Source organism: Megalopta genalis, unplaced genomic scaffold (genome assembly GCF_051020955.1).
Source record: "Megalopta genalis isolate 19385.01 unplaced genomic scaffold, iyMegGena1_principal scaffold0100, whole genome shotgun sequence".
Lineage (NCBI taxonomy): Eukaryota > Metazoa > Arthropoda > Insecta > Hymenoptera > Halictidae > Megalopta > Megalopta genalis.
Window position 1 is genome coordinate 324486 of NW_027476169.1, and position 16703 is coordinate 341188.

The window sequence follows — 16703 nt, forward strand, 5'->3', positions numbered from 1 at the left end:
GCAGGACACCGGCCCGGCGCATGCGCCGGAGCACACTTCGTACGCTTTGCATACTTCGTGCGCAAATCCCATGTGTTTGTAGGTGTAAAACCGCAACAACTTATAGTCGACGAATAATTATATTTATGTGAATTTTGCGATAATAACTTAAATCGTACCGTTATATTTTGTTATAGTGTTACGATAGCAACTGTAGAAATTAAGAATACCTCGATACATGCAAAAACTATTAAATTAGTATGAACGTTCTCTTCGTTTCACATAACCTATTAATTACTCAATATTACAATGCGTTGGTAATATGCTGGTTTCATTTAACGTTACATATTCGTTAAAAGGATAATAGCAATAAGTCAACTTTCTTGCGCAGATAAATGATATACTTTACGAGTCGAGTAAACAAAGAAATGTTTACGGTAAAGTATAAAATGAACGCGATGCATTGTTGTTGCTTTATTGGATATCTCGAACGTTTTCGTTAATTTTAACCGAAAGATCGTGTTAAGTTAACGTCAGTATCTATTCTGCCAAATGTGTGTGATTCATTGTCTCAAACTCCCACGCCTCCCTCCACCTGCAAAACGAAGAGGTGGGAGAACGTAGTTCAGCTCTGATTGGTTCGATCCCAGTAACGAACGAGCCATCGAATCCCAATGCTGAAATTTTAATTACACACACACGTACCATACACAATGCTCCAAAAGTAGATATTATTTTTCGCTGTGATTTTGTATGACTAGATTCAAGGGTCTTTTAAACAGCGGTACACGTATAGCTACGCGAAATTTCTGTGAACAAAATTCGACCGACACGAACCGTGCGACATGCTACCCACAACGTATACGGTCCTGGCGGAAACGCTGATAGTGGGGCGAGAACCCTCTTACGCACACCCTGCGAAGTACATTCTGTCATGGAACGTGATTCAGAATTGAATCCACCCGTTGCCGAGTGAATGTTCTCTGTTGTCGCTACGGAGTTTCGCAACGTTTAATAACAAGTGACGGTAAGAGAATACGAAGTGAGAACGAAACTGCTTTTAATTTTTCAAACGTTCGAGAAAAAAAAAGTGGAGTAAACGGAAAACACACTGTGCGACCGAAAGTTCGACAATACGACGATCAAACACTATCGCACCGAGATAAATTTGTACAAAAATCGCGCTGCGTATTTAAATCGTCGTCGAAACGTTGAACAACTGTTGGAACAGCCGGTCTAAAATAACGATAGAAAGTTCGGACGATATTGCGAACGCTAAAAGAAAAGTTCAATTCTATGACAGGATAATCGACTCCTCGCTTGTAGCAAAGATGGCCGAGCTGAAGGAGCAACCAATCAGAAGAGAGCACGATTCGATGGACGACTTTGAGCATCTCGAGAACGTCCAGGATGGACAGCCGGGTCTGCTGGAAGGTCACGTTGAGAAAACGCAAAGTGCTTTGGAACCAAACACGAACGCGGAAACAGACATGATTAGCTTTTCTCCTAACCAATCGTTGAGCAATCCGGAGGATCCGAAGAATGCGACGACGTTGCTGCTGGAGGCGGAGAAAGTTAGACCGGTCGAGGAGAATAAATTTGAGGTTAGGTCCAAGGAGCCGGAGCCGAGGCCTGCTCATTCCTTGACAGATCCAACAGAGGTCCCGTTGATTGAACCGATTCCCGTGAAAAATGACGACGAGTTAATGAACGTGCCGGCGGCGAGACCTAAAGAAGAAATAAAAGATCCGGTGGCGGAAACTAACAACAAAGTGACACCGCAGAGCGTTTCCCACGAGCCAGAAATCCTTTCTGTTCCGGAGAAGAAGCCCGAACCCGTTCCCGTGAAACCCGAACCCGTTTCGACGAAGCCCGATTCCATCCCCGAGACGTTGCAATCTCGTTCGAACGACGAGAAAAAGCTAGACACCGCGAAAGAAACGTCCTTCGTTCTTCGGAAAGATAAAAAGGAGCGAACCGATGCCCCAGAGACCGACGAGTTGGAATTGGAATTGGAAATCGAAGCGACGCTGATGAAATGTTCGAAGCCGGAGAAGCAGGAAGCACGAAAAGAAGCGGCGGACGAGTTGCTATCTTTCACGGCGCCGAAAGAAAAATTCCCCAGAATCGGTATCGGTAAGTTTCTTTCGTGTGGAAAATCGTTCTTTCGAATCTGATAAACGGTGTCCGATGAAATTTAGTAATATTCTTCGTAGTAATATTCTAGTCTCTTCGTAATGTTCATCCGGCTCTCTGCGCCTTCGCTTTCGACCTCTAAAGCCTCGAAAGCAGAAAACGATTAGCGCGAAATGTTAATTAATTTACCATCTTCGCACGAAGTGAACCGTACTTCCGCTTGACTACAACGTCATCGCTTTCCTGAGGCGTAACGATTCGACTATTTATTCCGGACGCGTCGTACTTAGTTCCACGAAGGTTCGTTACCTCGTGCAGTATCGTGATTTGATCCTATTGTTACAATTTTTTTTCTTCTAACCGATGAGTAATTCGACACGACATTTTTATTACAGTTACACGTCCAAGTTTTTTTGTCGAGCCAATGAAATCGCACATGTAGAAACCACACGACATTTTAATAACATTAACACACGTGACACGTGACAGTTTTTTTTCGTCACCGTATATATAATAAAGCAGCGAAAAATCGCTGTTCCTAAAGGCAACAGCGTCTTTTACCGTTACGCAGAAATGTACGGTGTGTAACGGTAAACAAGGAACTTCCATACGAAGCCCCATCTCTACCGGCTTACATATTCATATTTCTTCCTCGTTAAGTTAGTCGCTAATTATGAAGACCTCACTATGAAAAAAAATTTTTTTTTCTTCATATCTATCGTAATAATTTGGTTCTAGAAAGAGACCGGCATAATTAAATTAACACGTACGCGCAGTTATTTGATCTTGATATATTTATTTATCTTATCTTTTTATTTATCTTGGTATTTTTGTATCCCAGTTTCGAATAATGCTTAAACGTGGTATTATTGATTTTTAACAGGTTCAACGCGGAACCTATTTCGTCTGACCTTCCGCTCTCACGCCGGTTATATGTACTATGCACGCCTTGACAAATTACAGCGCAGATTATCCAAATAATTTTTCCCGAACGTTACTAAACATTTGTTTCGCTCGCGGTACGTTCGCTGTTTTTTGCTGTTTTTTCTTCTTTTTATCGAAAATAATTATAACCGTGCGAACATAAACGAGTAAATAATTGATGTATAGAGTATTAGTCACCGGTGACTATAGCACATGGCGACCCTAAACATTGTTTAATTCGCGGTACGTTCGCTATTCTTTGCTGTTTTTTCTTCTTTCTGTCGAAAATAATTATAATTGTGCGAACATAAACGAGTAAATAATTAATGTATAGAGTATTGGTCACCGATGACTATAGCACATGGTGAACGGAAAGTTTCGTCTTGGCTATATCAGTAACCGAGGTGGCGGCGAATCCGTTATGGTTAACCACGCTGTTACGTTAATCCGTCTATTCATCTCTAACAATAGCAACATCATGTGTCATTTATGCACGTTCTTTGTCTTTGACGCTTAATATATAAAAATAAATACGCATCCCAGAAGTACGGTTGATATTTGTGGAGACAGTTTCATGGAAACTTTTTTTATGCTTTGATGCGCGGAAATCGTAGGCAGTAATTTGTGGGAATAATACATATATATATGTATTATTATATAATATTATATTATGATAATATATAATATTATATATATAATAATAATATTATATTACGATAATATATAATATTATATGTATATAACAATAATATTATATTAGGATAATATATAATATTATATATATACCACACACCGTAAAGTAGATGTATTATCGGTTCTTTGTGTACAATATTTATGGTATGTACTGAAGCACATATGTACATACTCTATCTTTCCTCTTTCTCTCGATATTGATCCGCCACGGAGATACCTTACGACCTCTTTTGGTCGAATTAGTAGATGAGAAAAGATCATCGGAAAATTCAGTAATGAGATAAACATATTTTTTTCAACGATTAGCAGTCGCACGATTTAATTCGACGATCGCTGCTTTATATGTATTACCGTGTCCGAATCACGCGCCACGTAAGAATTCAAGGAATCCGTGCGAAGCCGCCTTTTATCCGAACAATTTGTCGCTAGGAATGCTGTCTCGTATGATCGTATTCTATACGGATATTTTTGTTCGTGATTCGAGAACGAAAAATTTCACGCGTGACTCATGAATTATTTCCGATGGCAGGTTGCGTCATATCTCTCCTCCCAACTTTTTTCGCGCTACACGAACGCATTAAACAGCGAACCTTAGTTTTTTCCACTAATTACACGTAATTATTACGATTCGCGTGTTTTATTTTCGGTGACGAACAATGCGAAAACATTAATAACGAATATTATTATTATTTCTTAAATACGTTCGCCCGTTATCGTTTCTTTGTTTACCGTTTAAATAAGCACAGTTTCGATTGTGGATCTCATCGGTCGAAATGTAAACGATCGTACGATTTCAAATCTGCTACGTGCGCGTATTTCGCAATGCAGGTGATATTACCGCAGTACGCCGGCTGTTGCTTACGGCGCTACCATTTTGATCCCGAAAACGTTTTTCGCTATTACTTTCAAGATTTCACTTGTGTAATTAGAGCAACGTCCGACGAATTGCGTGGAATTAAAAAGTTTACGTCGATGTGCGAAATTCGATTATTTGGAACGTTGGGATTTTTATTAGTAATTGCTTTAATTAGTAATTAAATTACTTTGATTAGTTCATTAATTATGTTCACAATTCAGTTCATTAATCTTCCAAAGTTGCACAAATGAAGCATCGTCGGTGCACGTCACCGTTTAGGTTATATTATAAATATTTATTATTATTATTAATATTTTAATCGGGAAATTAATTAGTATTAAATTAGTATTAATTGATTAGTATTAAACGTAAAATGACGTTAGCAGTATTTAGCATATAATTCAGTTTCTGATCTCATAAGATTAAACGATTTTCGGCTTCGTGCGTATATATAGGCTTTTGTTCATTTTCGTTACGCCGTAGAAAGTCTCGATTATTTTGATTACTTCGTGAAAGAGTCTCGATAATTTCAACAATTGTTCAATGATAAGTGCGAAATCGGTCATTCCGACGTTCGAACTTTTACGTTATCGGGAACTGGAACTGTAAACGCTCGCCAATTTTACAGGAATTGTACGCGCTTATCTTGAAACGTGTTCGATTCCTCGGAAAACCCATTCCATCTCTTCTTAAATAGACACACCACGTGTTCCGCGTGTTTGTACATAACCAATACGAGATTTTAATAATAACGACGGTAAATATTTACTTCAGTGACCTCGTCCAAAATCCGTTTATCTTTTCCAGTGTTTAAAAGAAGAAAAAATCTTTATCTTATCGCTGAAGCAAAGAATCGGTCGGCGGAGTTCGAACAAATTACTTAATTAATTATTGATTGGTTTGGGTTAAGTCCGGCGATGAGCGACGGTCAGGCGATCTTTTGCCGACGCAAACGCGTCCACGGCACGCATGTAGGCGTAATCCTTGTGTAGTCCTAACAATTTTTGCAAACTAAGCAATCTTGCAAACTAAGACCGAACAGCAATTATCGTTCACATAAAAATTGTACAAAATTTCGTTCTGGAAAATGTCCTTGTTTTTAATGAGAGATTTTAAAAGACCAGCAAGAAACGTTCTTGTGTGGCAGCACTGTAGAACTCAAGCGGGAGTTTGGCACCACTGGTAACTGTAGCTCAAGTCAACATGCTCTCTAACTTATAAATTATAGTAAATATTTGGCAAATGTCCTGCTTTCTCGAGACAACCCGATGACCTACGGAAAAACAGTCGTCCGGTGACTCTGGCAAAAGTAACATAAATAAAATAAATATACATATCAGTTACATATATAAACTCATTCAGAGGCCATTTCATTCATCGTACGTGCTATATTTTCGGTGGACAGCTAAAGAAGAATGAACGTCAGATCGTCCTTTCGTAAACTAACCGGGCAGAATTTTGTACCAATCACGAGCGTGCTAAAGTGACGAGCGTAAAAGCGACGTGCTTTTACCATAGGTTGGTACTCGAAGATGTAGGCAGCGTAGGAAAAACATTTGCGAAAGATCCTCACGTTCGCAAGCGCGATGTATTTGCTATACGGATAATAATGGCTAGATTAAATACGCGCGTAGCAATCATTAGCATTAGACTCTAATTCCAACGATTAGAGGACGTTCGGATGGCTGGGCACGGAGGTGTTCTCTCGCGTGGCCCTCACGCGGTGGTTGCAGGTGCTTCTTCGCGCACGTTTGCTCTACGCGCGGCATCTAACGGTCCCTGGAGCAATCGATTTCCGCAGCGCGCTCGAGCGTCGCCGCGCGCGCCACCTGTGCTCGATCCATCGGAACCTCGTGGCCGATTCGGGAGGAAGCCCTATCAGCCTGTGCAGCGTACCAATGACAGAGCGGTAATGGTGGGGGATATCTGGAACTGTCCACGGGTCGATAATAGTCGAGTCAGTCTTCTTCTCACCTCGAACTCGAACGGTGGTAGGTCGTGTCCCTCGAGTTATAGATATAGCGGGTATATCCTCGACGGTATCTCTCGCGGAAAAGATTTTTGTTTTCCTCGCGAACGGAAACGACCGAACAACGCAGCTTCAGTGCGAACGAGCTCGAAGTTCAGAGAGTCCCTGTGAAGTAAGACAAAAGTGAAAGAGGTCTCTGATAGAGAGAAAAAGAAAAAGAGGAGCAGTTGGTGTTTCGGGGAAAGTGCGCCGTTCGCGCTGCCAGCTCGAACTGTCGGGGTAGTGCTCGAATGCGATTCGTCGTCCTTGGTTCGATCGAGACGCAAGGTTAGGTGAGAAATGGAAGCGGAACCGGTATGCCCTATCGATTTTCCAGGGAAGAAAATGGAAGCGGAACCGGTATGCCCTCCCGATTTTCCAGGGAAGAAAAAGCCGGACGCCGGTGCGGTTTGCAAGAAACCGTGTTCCGGTCAGGCCAACGGCAACCCTTGCTTCTGGAATGTTCTTAATCCGCGTACGTTCAATTATTGTAACTCTATCATTTTTTTCATCAACGCCTGCGGACGTAACTCTAGACGATATTATATATATATATTATGAACCACCTTTCGATCAGAGCGAGATCGTCCGACCGAGCTTTCTAGGTTAGAGTATGCTACAGACGCGCAAACTTCCGCGGTCCACTTATCATCGCGCTCGACAGACGAGTCTACTAAACCGACTACGCACGTCACCGAAGTTGTTCCGCCGCTGCGAGACGATCTTCGATCAGCAGAGGTGCACGAACCACCGACTGTTTTCGCGCTTGGATCCCCTGGAGAGAAAAAAAGATAATTCATTGGCCACCATCTCGCACGAGCGAAACGCATTATCGAATGCACAGAGACGAGTTTACGAGTTTAGCTTCGACTCGACCGATTCGACTGTCGTGTATTCAAGGAAACGAGGCGGTTCTCTCTTGCCTCTTTAACATCACAAACAGAAACTCGTTCCTCCCTTGTCGAGCTGTGTTGCGTAACGATCTTACGTTTGCCGTTAGACAAAGTCTATAACGCGAATGACTCGCGTGCAGCTGGTATCGACACGATGATGGTGCACGATCGCTGGGGCGCGTTATAGGGAAATTGGAACTCTGACATTTGAAGTTTGACGTTTCGTTAGGAACTAGATCGCTTTCGCACGCACGAAAGGCGAATCGCCGAATTTTCTTTGCACATCTCGTGCGAAGTTTATATATTTATATATTTATAATTCGGATTCATAGTATAATTCATATATTCATATATATATATATATATATATATATATATATATATATGTAATATTATATTATATTATATGAATATATATATATATATGAATATATGAATTATACTATGAATCCGAATTATAAATATATAAATATATAAACTTCGCACGAGATGTGCAAAGAAAATTCGGCGATTCGCCTTTCGTGCGTGCGAAAGCGATCTATATATATATATTCGAAAGGAGAATAATCGCGTTTCATTCGGAAAATCACTAGATCGGTGCTGCCAGTGTCGTCGATAATTGTATGTATAGCAAAAAAAACGTGAATTTGTACTTATATTGCTTTCGCGCGATATTTCGTGCCTCCGATCGACACGAAGTCGTCGTCGAATGCGTCGATTATGGTAATGTATTATGTACATATACGGTGATACAAGTATCGTACAGTGACAGATGAATACATTATAGAAAAATGTGTTCTCGAACGGCGTTATCAAATCGTGTACCGATCGACTCACCCGTTAGAGAATCGAACGAAGCGAGAAGAAGAAAAAATATTAAACGGATAATTATATATGGGGTCCGGGTGCATCGACTGACTGACATGCGCAGTGGAAAACGCGATTTCCAAGTGGGTTATTGATCGGGCAGTATCGGTTTTTCTAAATATATTGCGCGCCTGGTAATGTAAATAGCAATTTTTGAGAAAGAATAAGACATTCCTGTCCAGCGGCGGCTGTCGGCTGTCGTCTGATCGCTTGCTTACCAGATGGACATGGCTAATTATCCCCTTAATGCACAGTTTTTTTGAAAAAGGCCGACCAAAAAGAATCAATTTTTTTTAATGTAAAAGAACACAATTTAGAACGTTGTCTTGGCAAGAAAATTACAAAAATAATCAAAATTTGTATTGCAATTTTGGATTTTGATAACATCGCAGATAAATAGTCGAATATCGTAATATTACACGCACATCGACTTTTTTCATCTTTCTTTTCGAATTCCCATTTCAGAATAAACATTATTGTCAGTAAAAATATTTATTTATACTTTTAAAACATAAATAATAACAATACTAGTATTTATAATATTTATTATTATATTTATACATATAATTATTTATATTTTATTTTACATTATATTTTAGTAAAATATATATTGAAAAATGAGCGAATCAGAATCTGAATCTGAATACGCTGTCGGAAAGCGGCTCACAAGGAAGAGATAGGTCGTAAGTGATAAGTAGAAAAAGGATATATTTTATGCTTGAATAAGTAAGTGTTATAGCTTACAATCCCATGTAAGTGATAAATATCAATAAAACGATTGTTTTTTTTTGCTTTCACATTGTTATTTTCAATTCTCGATTGCATTCGAGTGTGAAAAATTATAGCAACATAAAGTACAACGCCGCTCGAATTATCTCGAGTGTGCACAGTTTGGCCAGTTTAGCGCGCTCGAATTAACTCGAGCCTGCACGTTAAGGGGTTAATCAGATTTCTTTTCGAATCGTTAGATCGATCGTTATCGGTTTTATTTGTTGAACGTTGAACGCGCATCGATACCAGTCGAACCCAAGTTCGCCGACTCTCGATATCTCTGGCTGGGCAAAGACCGATCCGGGGGACGAAATTTATATCACATTTATACACCACATTTAGACAGAATTATATCGCGAGCCTTCGAAAACGTTATCTCTCTTAATTACCTTATAAATATCAGACCACGAAATGATAATTCTCAAACTGCTGACATATGTTTGCATTGTCGTTTGGAAATTGTATCTGAACGTGTTTCACCCTCCTACTTCGCCCGAGAACAATGCGAGACCTTGGGTGCGACAAGGGTCTAAGATCACTTGACATCATTTTTCTGTGTATTGGCTCAATGTGTTATAATACATTCGTTGCGTTATGTTCCACGTAACCATTCCGTCCAACCGAGTGTGACTTTCTCAAAGTTTTTTTTCTTCAAAATTGATGAAAACACACGCACGGTATAGTAATGTCTCCCTAACTGACGCTCAGATTGTGCAGAAAAATGGACGGTTTATTGTTATAGTTATAAATTGTCCACAATTATAAAAACGTGCCGCCAAGGCTCGAATAATCGAGTATCTCCACTTCCTAAATTGTCCATTTTTAGAGCACAATCCGAGCGTCAATTAGAGAGACATTACTGTACAGTAATGTCTCCCTTACTGATGCTCGGATTGTGCTCTAAAAATGGACAATTTGGGGAAGAGGAGATGCGATTATTCGAGCCTCGCGGTTTATTGTTGTAGTTATAAATTGTCCACAATTATAAAAACGAGCTGCCAAGGCTCGAATAATCGAGTATTTTCTTTTCCCAAATTATCCATTTTAGTGGACAATCTGAGCGTCAGTAAGGGAGACATTACTGTACAGTATAATGTCTCTCTAATTGACGCTCAGATTGTGCTCTAGAAATGGACAATTTGGGAAGAGGAGCTTCTTAGCTTCTTGGGCTCGATGAAAAGCGAAGAAGAGAAAGTGTCGAAAATGTTGCTTTTTACCTCCTGGATATTCCATTTCTAAGCTTCAAAAGTAATAAGAAATTAAATTACTCGAAAAGACGATTAGCACAGTTTTGTAGAGCAGAAAGAGGAGCTCCATCGAATAGAATATTATACACTTAGTCGAACAGCAAAAAATCGTTGTAAAATAAAAGAAAATATAAAAACGCTACGATCTTATTCCCCAACGTAATAGTTATAAATTGTCCACAATTGTAAAAACGAGTCGCAAGGGGCTCGAATAATATATAATATATATAATATAATATAATATATTTAATATAATATAATATATTTAATATAATATAATATATATAATATAATATATTATGTATCTCCTTTTCCCAAATTGTCCATTTTAGTGGACAATCTGAGCGTCAATTAGAGAGACATTACTGTAGTTTGTAATGCAGATACCGTATTATTAAAGCGTAGCTGATTAACGAGAGCTAATTGGCCACAGAAAATAAACGTCTATTCGTGCATTTTATTGCCCATTGTGTACCGTAAAATTCCATTGACTCTTGAGAACGGAATCTCGATCGCAAAAATCATTTTATTTCACATCGGTTATTTACACAGTCGGCCTTATCGAAACGGTATTTGTTGTATCAGCAAATTGTGTATACGCGTACTTGACTCGAGTCAAGTGTCGGATAAAATAATTTTATTTTCTGCTTTCGATTTTTAATGCTTCATGGTAAATAAAATCAATGTTTCTGCTAGAGGGAACATGGTTATGTCACGCAAAAAGGGCGTGACTGGGAGCTCGCATTCTGACCGATATTCCAGTATTATTCCTTTACGTATAATAATTTTTGATAAATTCAAAACAATAAATATATTTGATAAATCCAAACAATTCGATTTGAATCGTGCCTTCTGTTCTCTATGAACGACGCTTCCATAGCCGGTCTCTTTCTGCATTCATGACCTTTATTCAGCTTAGGGTCTAAACTCGAAGTCATAAATCATTACCGCTTCCTCTTCCGTTTTCCGTATATTTATATACAGTTACCGCGAATATGTGTGTACAATAAAAACGAATTACTACTGTTGTTACTATTATTTTTATTTAAAAGGGCGATCGCCCCGTTCCCCGATTTCTGCTGGACTGCGTCTTAATCAAGGATCATTATTATTATTATTATTATTATTTTATTATTTATATAATAATATATATTATTAATTATATATATAATAATTAATTAATTATATTATATTATAAAATTAATTATAAATTAATAATATATATATAATAATATTTTTATTATATTATATTATTATTATTTTTATATTATTATTATTATTATTATTACTGCTATTTTTATTTATATTTCTACTCGCAACAGATTATTCCTCCCGAGCTCCGACCGTCCTTAAAAACGAATTCGTACACAAGAGTCTTTGGAAAACTGCGAGAAATTAACCCTTTGTGTCTAGGCTTTTATAATATATATATATATATATATATATATATATATATATATATATATATATATATATATATATAAACGTTATCTTGGAACGTAATGTAATAATTTGTATTGATAATGTATATAATAATTTTAATGGTGCCTCAGAGTCACCACTCGAGTGCAAAGGGTTAAATAAATTCATGATCGAGTTCAATCGATATTTATACAATATAGCACACGAGAATCGTTGAGAAACAACGAAAAGTACAAGATATACAGTCCAGTACTTCTTACGCGCGACGAGTATACTCGTCGTGTCACAAAATATTGCCATTTCTCCATGACGAGTATACTCGTCGAACACCGGCTAACTGGTTAAAAGCGTTCTGCGAGATCGGACTTACGGGCCCGTCGATAGTCACGAGCAGTCGTATCACGCTTATGTCACGTTCACGCGACGGCGTAATGGCGTCGTAGACGTTCTAAACTTAGTTATTCCATTGCCTCCAATAAAGGAAAGAAGGTTGTTATCTAGATTCCATTGCTTCTTACGTGGAACAGTTTCAGATCACGTTCAAAGTCACGCATAATAAAACCGTATTTGGCTGGTGATACGCTGACAGAACGGTGAAAACAGTCTCTGAATAATTTCGGTACATAGTTCTCTTTCTCTCGTGGAATATCGCAAGATCAGCAAATTTTATTTAATTAAGAATTGAAACGAGACAACGTTTCATCGTGTCTACAAAACCGTGCAAGAAATCTTTTGCGAGTTAAATTTGAAATTAAATTACATCTTCGAAAAGCTATTTTTGTTTGTTTCAACCTTTTATTTTCAATCCTGTAAGAAATCTTTCGCGAGTTAAATTTGAAATTAAATTACATCTTCGAAAAGCTATTTTTGTTTGTTTCAACCTTTTATTTCCAATCGCGCAAGAAATCTTTTGCGAATTAAATTTGAAATTAAATTACATCTTCGAAAAGCTATTTTTGTTTGTTTCAACCTTTTATTTTCAACATCTTTTGCCGTTCATTATACATTTTACAACGAAGAAAACATCGAAATCTTTTTAGGAGCTGTTTCTAAACAAAAACAAGCTTGCAAGCAACTTATTCCACTCGCATGCAAAGTTTCCCATCGGATTCTACATGTTTACAAACATTCGGCACAGATGTGCCTGCAGAAGTTGCAAGAAGAACATAAAACATTTCTAGATTCCATTCGTCCCGCAAGGGACGATCAATTTCGCTTTCTTCGCACACTCGCCTACGAAAGCGTGAGTTTCACGTGAACTTCCGTAATCCAATTACCATCGTTCGAGCATGGTTTCTATTGTGTCGCATGGAGGAGTCGATCAGGAATAAGCGATCCGACCCGGCCCGGTTATATCACCTTCGTTGTCGAGAGAGAAAAAAAAAGAACCGCGCGTAAATTTTCGGTAGATCTGTCCGGTCCAAGCACAGGTAGGCGTGTGTACAGCGGTTACAGATAGATGTCGAGGTCAGCCAGACATTACGTAACACTCGATGCGACGCGACGCGACACGACCCGACGCGAGGCGACACGACGCGACGCGAGGCAAGGCGACACGACACGACGCGACGCCACGCTGCGGGACGCTACCGTGCGCTAATTACATCAGGTTGGACGTTGGATAACGATAACAGTCGATCTATCGGCAAACACTTGGTCGACTAAAAATCAGTCGACCGACTGATTGGAAGCACGCGTTTATCTGCGTGCTCGTCGACTGATAAATCGTCGTGGATCCATTATCCGTTATCTGATGAAATCTGTTACATGACAGCCGCTCGTTTATCACTGTTTTCTTGCGTTCGAACACCTCGCGTAAACTCGCGCTGTAACCTCGAAATTTCACGTGTAATCTAAACTCTCTTGTCGAGCACGCATGAGTGAGTCAGCTTGTTAACCGACGAGTGCGCGCGACATTGAGCAAAAAGGAGAGCTATACGGATGCGGCGTTAAGATTAAACACATTACCGTAATCGATGCATCCGAGGAGCTATTATCGTTTGCGATCAAATGATTACCGTTGCGCCACACGGTAATGGTTGCACCATTAACGAACGAGCTTGAAACGACTGAAAAGAAAATGCCTAAATTATCGTTCTTGTCTGGTAGGCCGTTCTTAAATTGTCGGTTTAACATTTCACTTAACGTTTATCATTGTAGATCCTTTCGACGGATCAGATAAGAATTCGTAATGACGCAATGCATATTCCTTCGGGGAATAATATATCCAAGCGAGTATAGGAAACCGATACGTCTCGAATGCCCGCTTGACGCAGCTCGTCGCGGGAACATCGTTCGATTCGCTCGAGACACTTTCCGCGATTCCCCAAATTCTAACCTTCCGCGATTCATCTCTCGTGGCTGGTGCGCGCGCACTTATCTCGACGGCTACTCGTTTCTCCGCGTAAGCTTACCGGGACGACGGGAACGAATCGCGTGAAACGAGCGCGATAATAAAAACAGCTGCTGGCAGCGCCGATCGATTTTTCGCAACTGAGCCCGACTTTTTCGGTGCACGATCCCGTCCGCTCGTTCGTGCCGCCCGGCAACCATGGCGACAGCATCAACCAACATCATCCTCGCTCACCATTGGAATGATCTTCCGTGCCATTCGTTCGTTCTTTTCACACATGGGTCATCCTATAGCGTAGAAATGAATGTTAACGAAAAAAATAATTTGGAACTAACGAACTACGAATTCTGTTGTTTACAGACGCATGGTTTAACCCCGAGAGACTCGATCCGAAAGGTAAGAAGAGAACCATCATCCTCGATGTGTCGATCTGTTTCCGTTGTTCCGTCTGGTTTCTTTGTCCCACGTTCGCACCTTGTACGATGTCTGTTGTTTTTGTCCGCTTGCAAACAAAAAAAAAGAAAAAACCCCGTCTGCGATTTCCTGTGCAATTTCTTTACGTTTCACGTTTCTTTATTGTCGTATCCTTATCGTGTGTTTATCGTAGCGGTAGAAGTAGTAATATGTATGTTTAGTAGCAATAGCGTGAACCTAAAGATAACGTGTTACGATGTTGTCGAACTACCGGGCAGAGGGGGGAGCGGCACGTGACGTTTCGAAACTGGCCGAGCATATCCCGGCTGTAAAAATAGTCGAACGAATTACCATATCGATCGACGGCTCGGGAGAGGAAACGACATCGAAAGACCGAAAAGTGTGACGCGATCCGCCGCGACTATGGTAAATTCTTCCTAATCGACGCTCTTATTGTGCATAAAAATAGATAATTTGCGAAGGGAAGATGTACGATTGTTCGAGCCTCGCGGCTCGTTTTTATAGTCGTTGACAATCGGTAACTATAAAAACGAGCCGCTAATAATAAAACATTATATATTATTATTATTATACAGGGTGTCCCAAGATTATGATAGTTCCGAGAAACGAGGGATTCCCGAGGACATTTGAAGTAATTTTTTCCGTAACGAAAAACGTGGACCTATCGGAGAGCGGTCGGCGCTCTCCGCCCTCGTGGCCATTGTCGCGTCGCGCCGGGCGTACGACGCAACGGCAGTGGTCGCGGGGGCGGGGCGTCGGCCGTGCGCGGTCTCTCATTGGTCAGTATTTTTCGTTAATAACTCGTAAACGAAGCCGCGGATTGCATTTTCGCTAAGGAAAAAGTTACTTCAAATGATCTCAGGAGTCCCTCATTTCGTAGAAGTACCATAATTTTGGGACAGCATATAATACTATCCTTGAAATATTCAGTAAATTTTCTCGAATTGTTTCTCGGCTTGTAAATAAAAAATTGATAATTTGGGAAGAAGAGATACGATTATTCGAGCCTTGCGGCGGCTCGTTTTTATAGTTGTCGAGAATCGATAACTATGAAACGAGTCGCGATCGAATTCCAAGGATAAACGATATACAATATGTTCTCGTCGAGAATGACACAACAACGTTTTGCACGTCGTCGGAAACGAACCTTCTTTCGGGAGGGTTCGTCACGCGATCACGACTCGTAGCTGGACGATGACGCGAGACTTTTCTCACACGTAATGTCGTTACACGATGAAACAATTGTCGGGGAGATCTTTCGCAATGTCATTCGGAACGTGGTTCGATCCAGTGATTCATTGAGGAACTTGCCAGCGCAGTGTGTACCATGCGTCAACTAGCAGAACACGTTCTCTATTTTGATGATTCAATTTACTAGATGTTTTAATGGGACAAATCGTGGAGGCTCTAGGATTTATTACGCGATGATATATTATATGTATAAATTATATTAATAATTATATTATTATATATTATTATATTATTATAATATTATTATTATATATATTATATAATAATATAATTTTAATATAATATGTATTAATATTTAAAGAATCGAGATGACTGGAAATTTTCATAAAAAAAATCTTGTTTCCAAAATTAGTATACCTTAGTAACTCGGACGTCTGTTTCTTAAAATTAGCATAACTTTAACAGTTGATTATAATTGTCTCAGTTTTCATATGAAACAAATTCTGTGTCCGACACTTCCAGATATTTTCTCAGAGCATTTTCTCAAAGATTAAATTGTTATAAATATTGCGACTTTTGTACAATACATGGATTACGCAATGCTTGGGGACTAATTAAATAATAAACACACGTCTATTAATATATTATTATTATTATTATTATTATTATTATTATTATTATTATAATATTAATAGACACACAATCTAAAATATATTAATTTTTTTTATTCTTTTATTTTCTTTACTTTTGAATAAAAACAATATTCAATATGTCTCAACCGACAAATATAAAGGTAATTATATAAACCAGAGACACGCCAATTTGTCGCCCCGAAGTAACAGACTCCACTAGCCTAATTGGTTTCGCTTTAAATCTCCGAATTTTGCCTTTAAAGCAATGTCCCCGAATACAATGATCTAAAACGGCA

At 39.3% G+C, this 16703-nt stretch overlaps 1 protein-coding gene across 4 annotated transcripts in view; it reads left to right on the forward strand.

Annotated features, from left to right (window-relative positions):
• Positions 1-903: 903 nt before the first annotated feature.
• Positions 904-16703, forward strand: part of Rtnl1 (reticulon) — a 34436-nt gene continuing 18636 nt past the window's right edge. The window contains exons 1-2 of one of the 4 annotated variants that reach the window (XM_033467912.2): positions 904-2115; positions 14510-14545. In XM_033467912.2, the coding sequence (XP_033323803.2) occupies positions 1311-2115; positions 14510-14545 (841 nt within the window). In that variant the 5' untranslated portion in view covers positions 904-1310. Of the gene's footprint in view, positions 2116-6544; positions 7072-14509; positions 14546-16703 lie in introns of those variants that run through there. The other 3 variants (XM_033467914.2, XM_033467913.2, XM_033467915.2) reach the window with 3 other exon arrangements.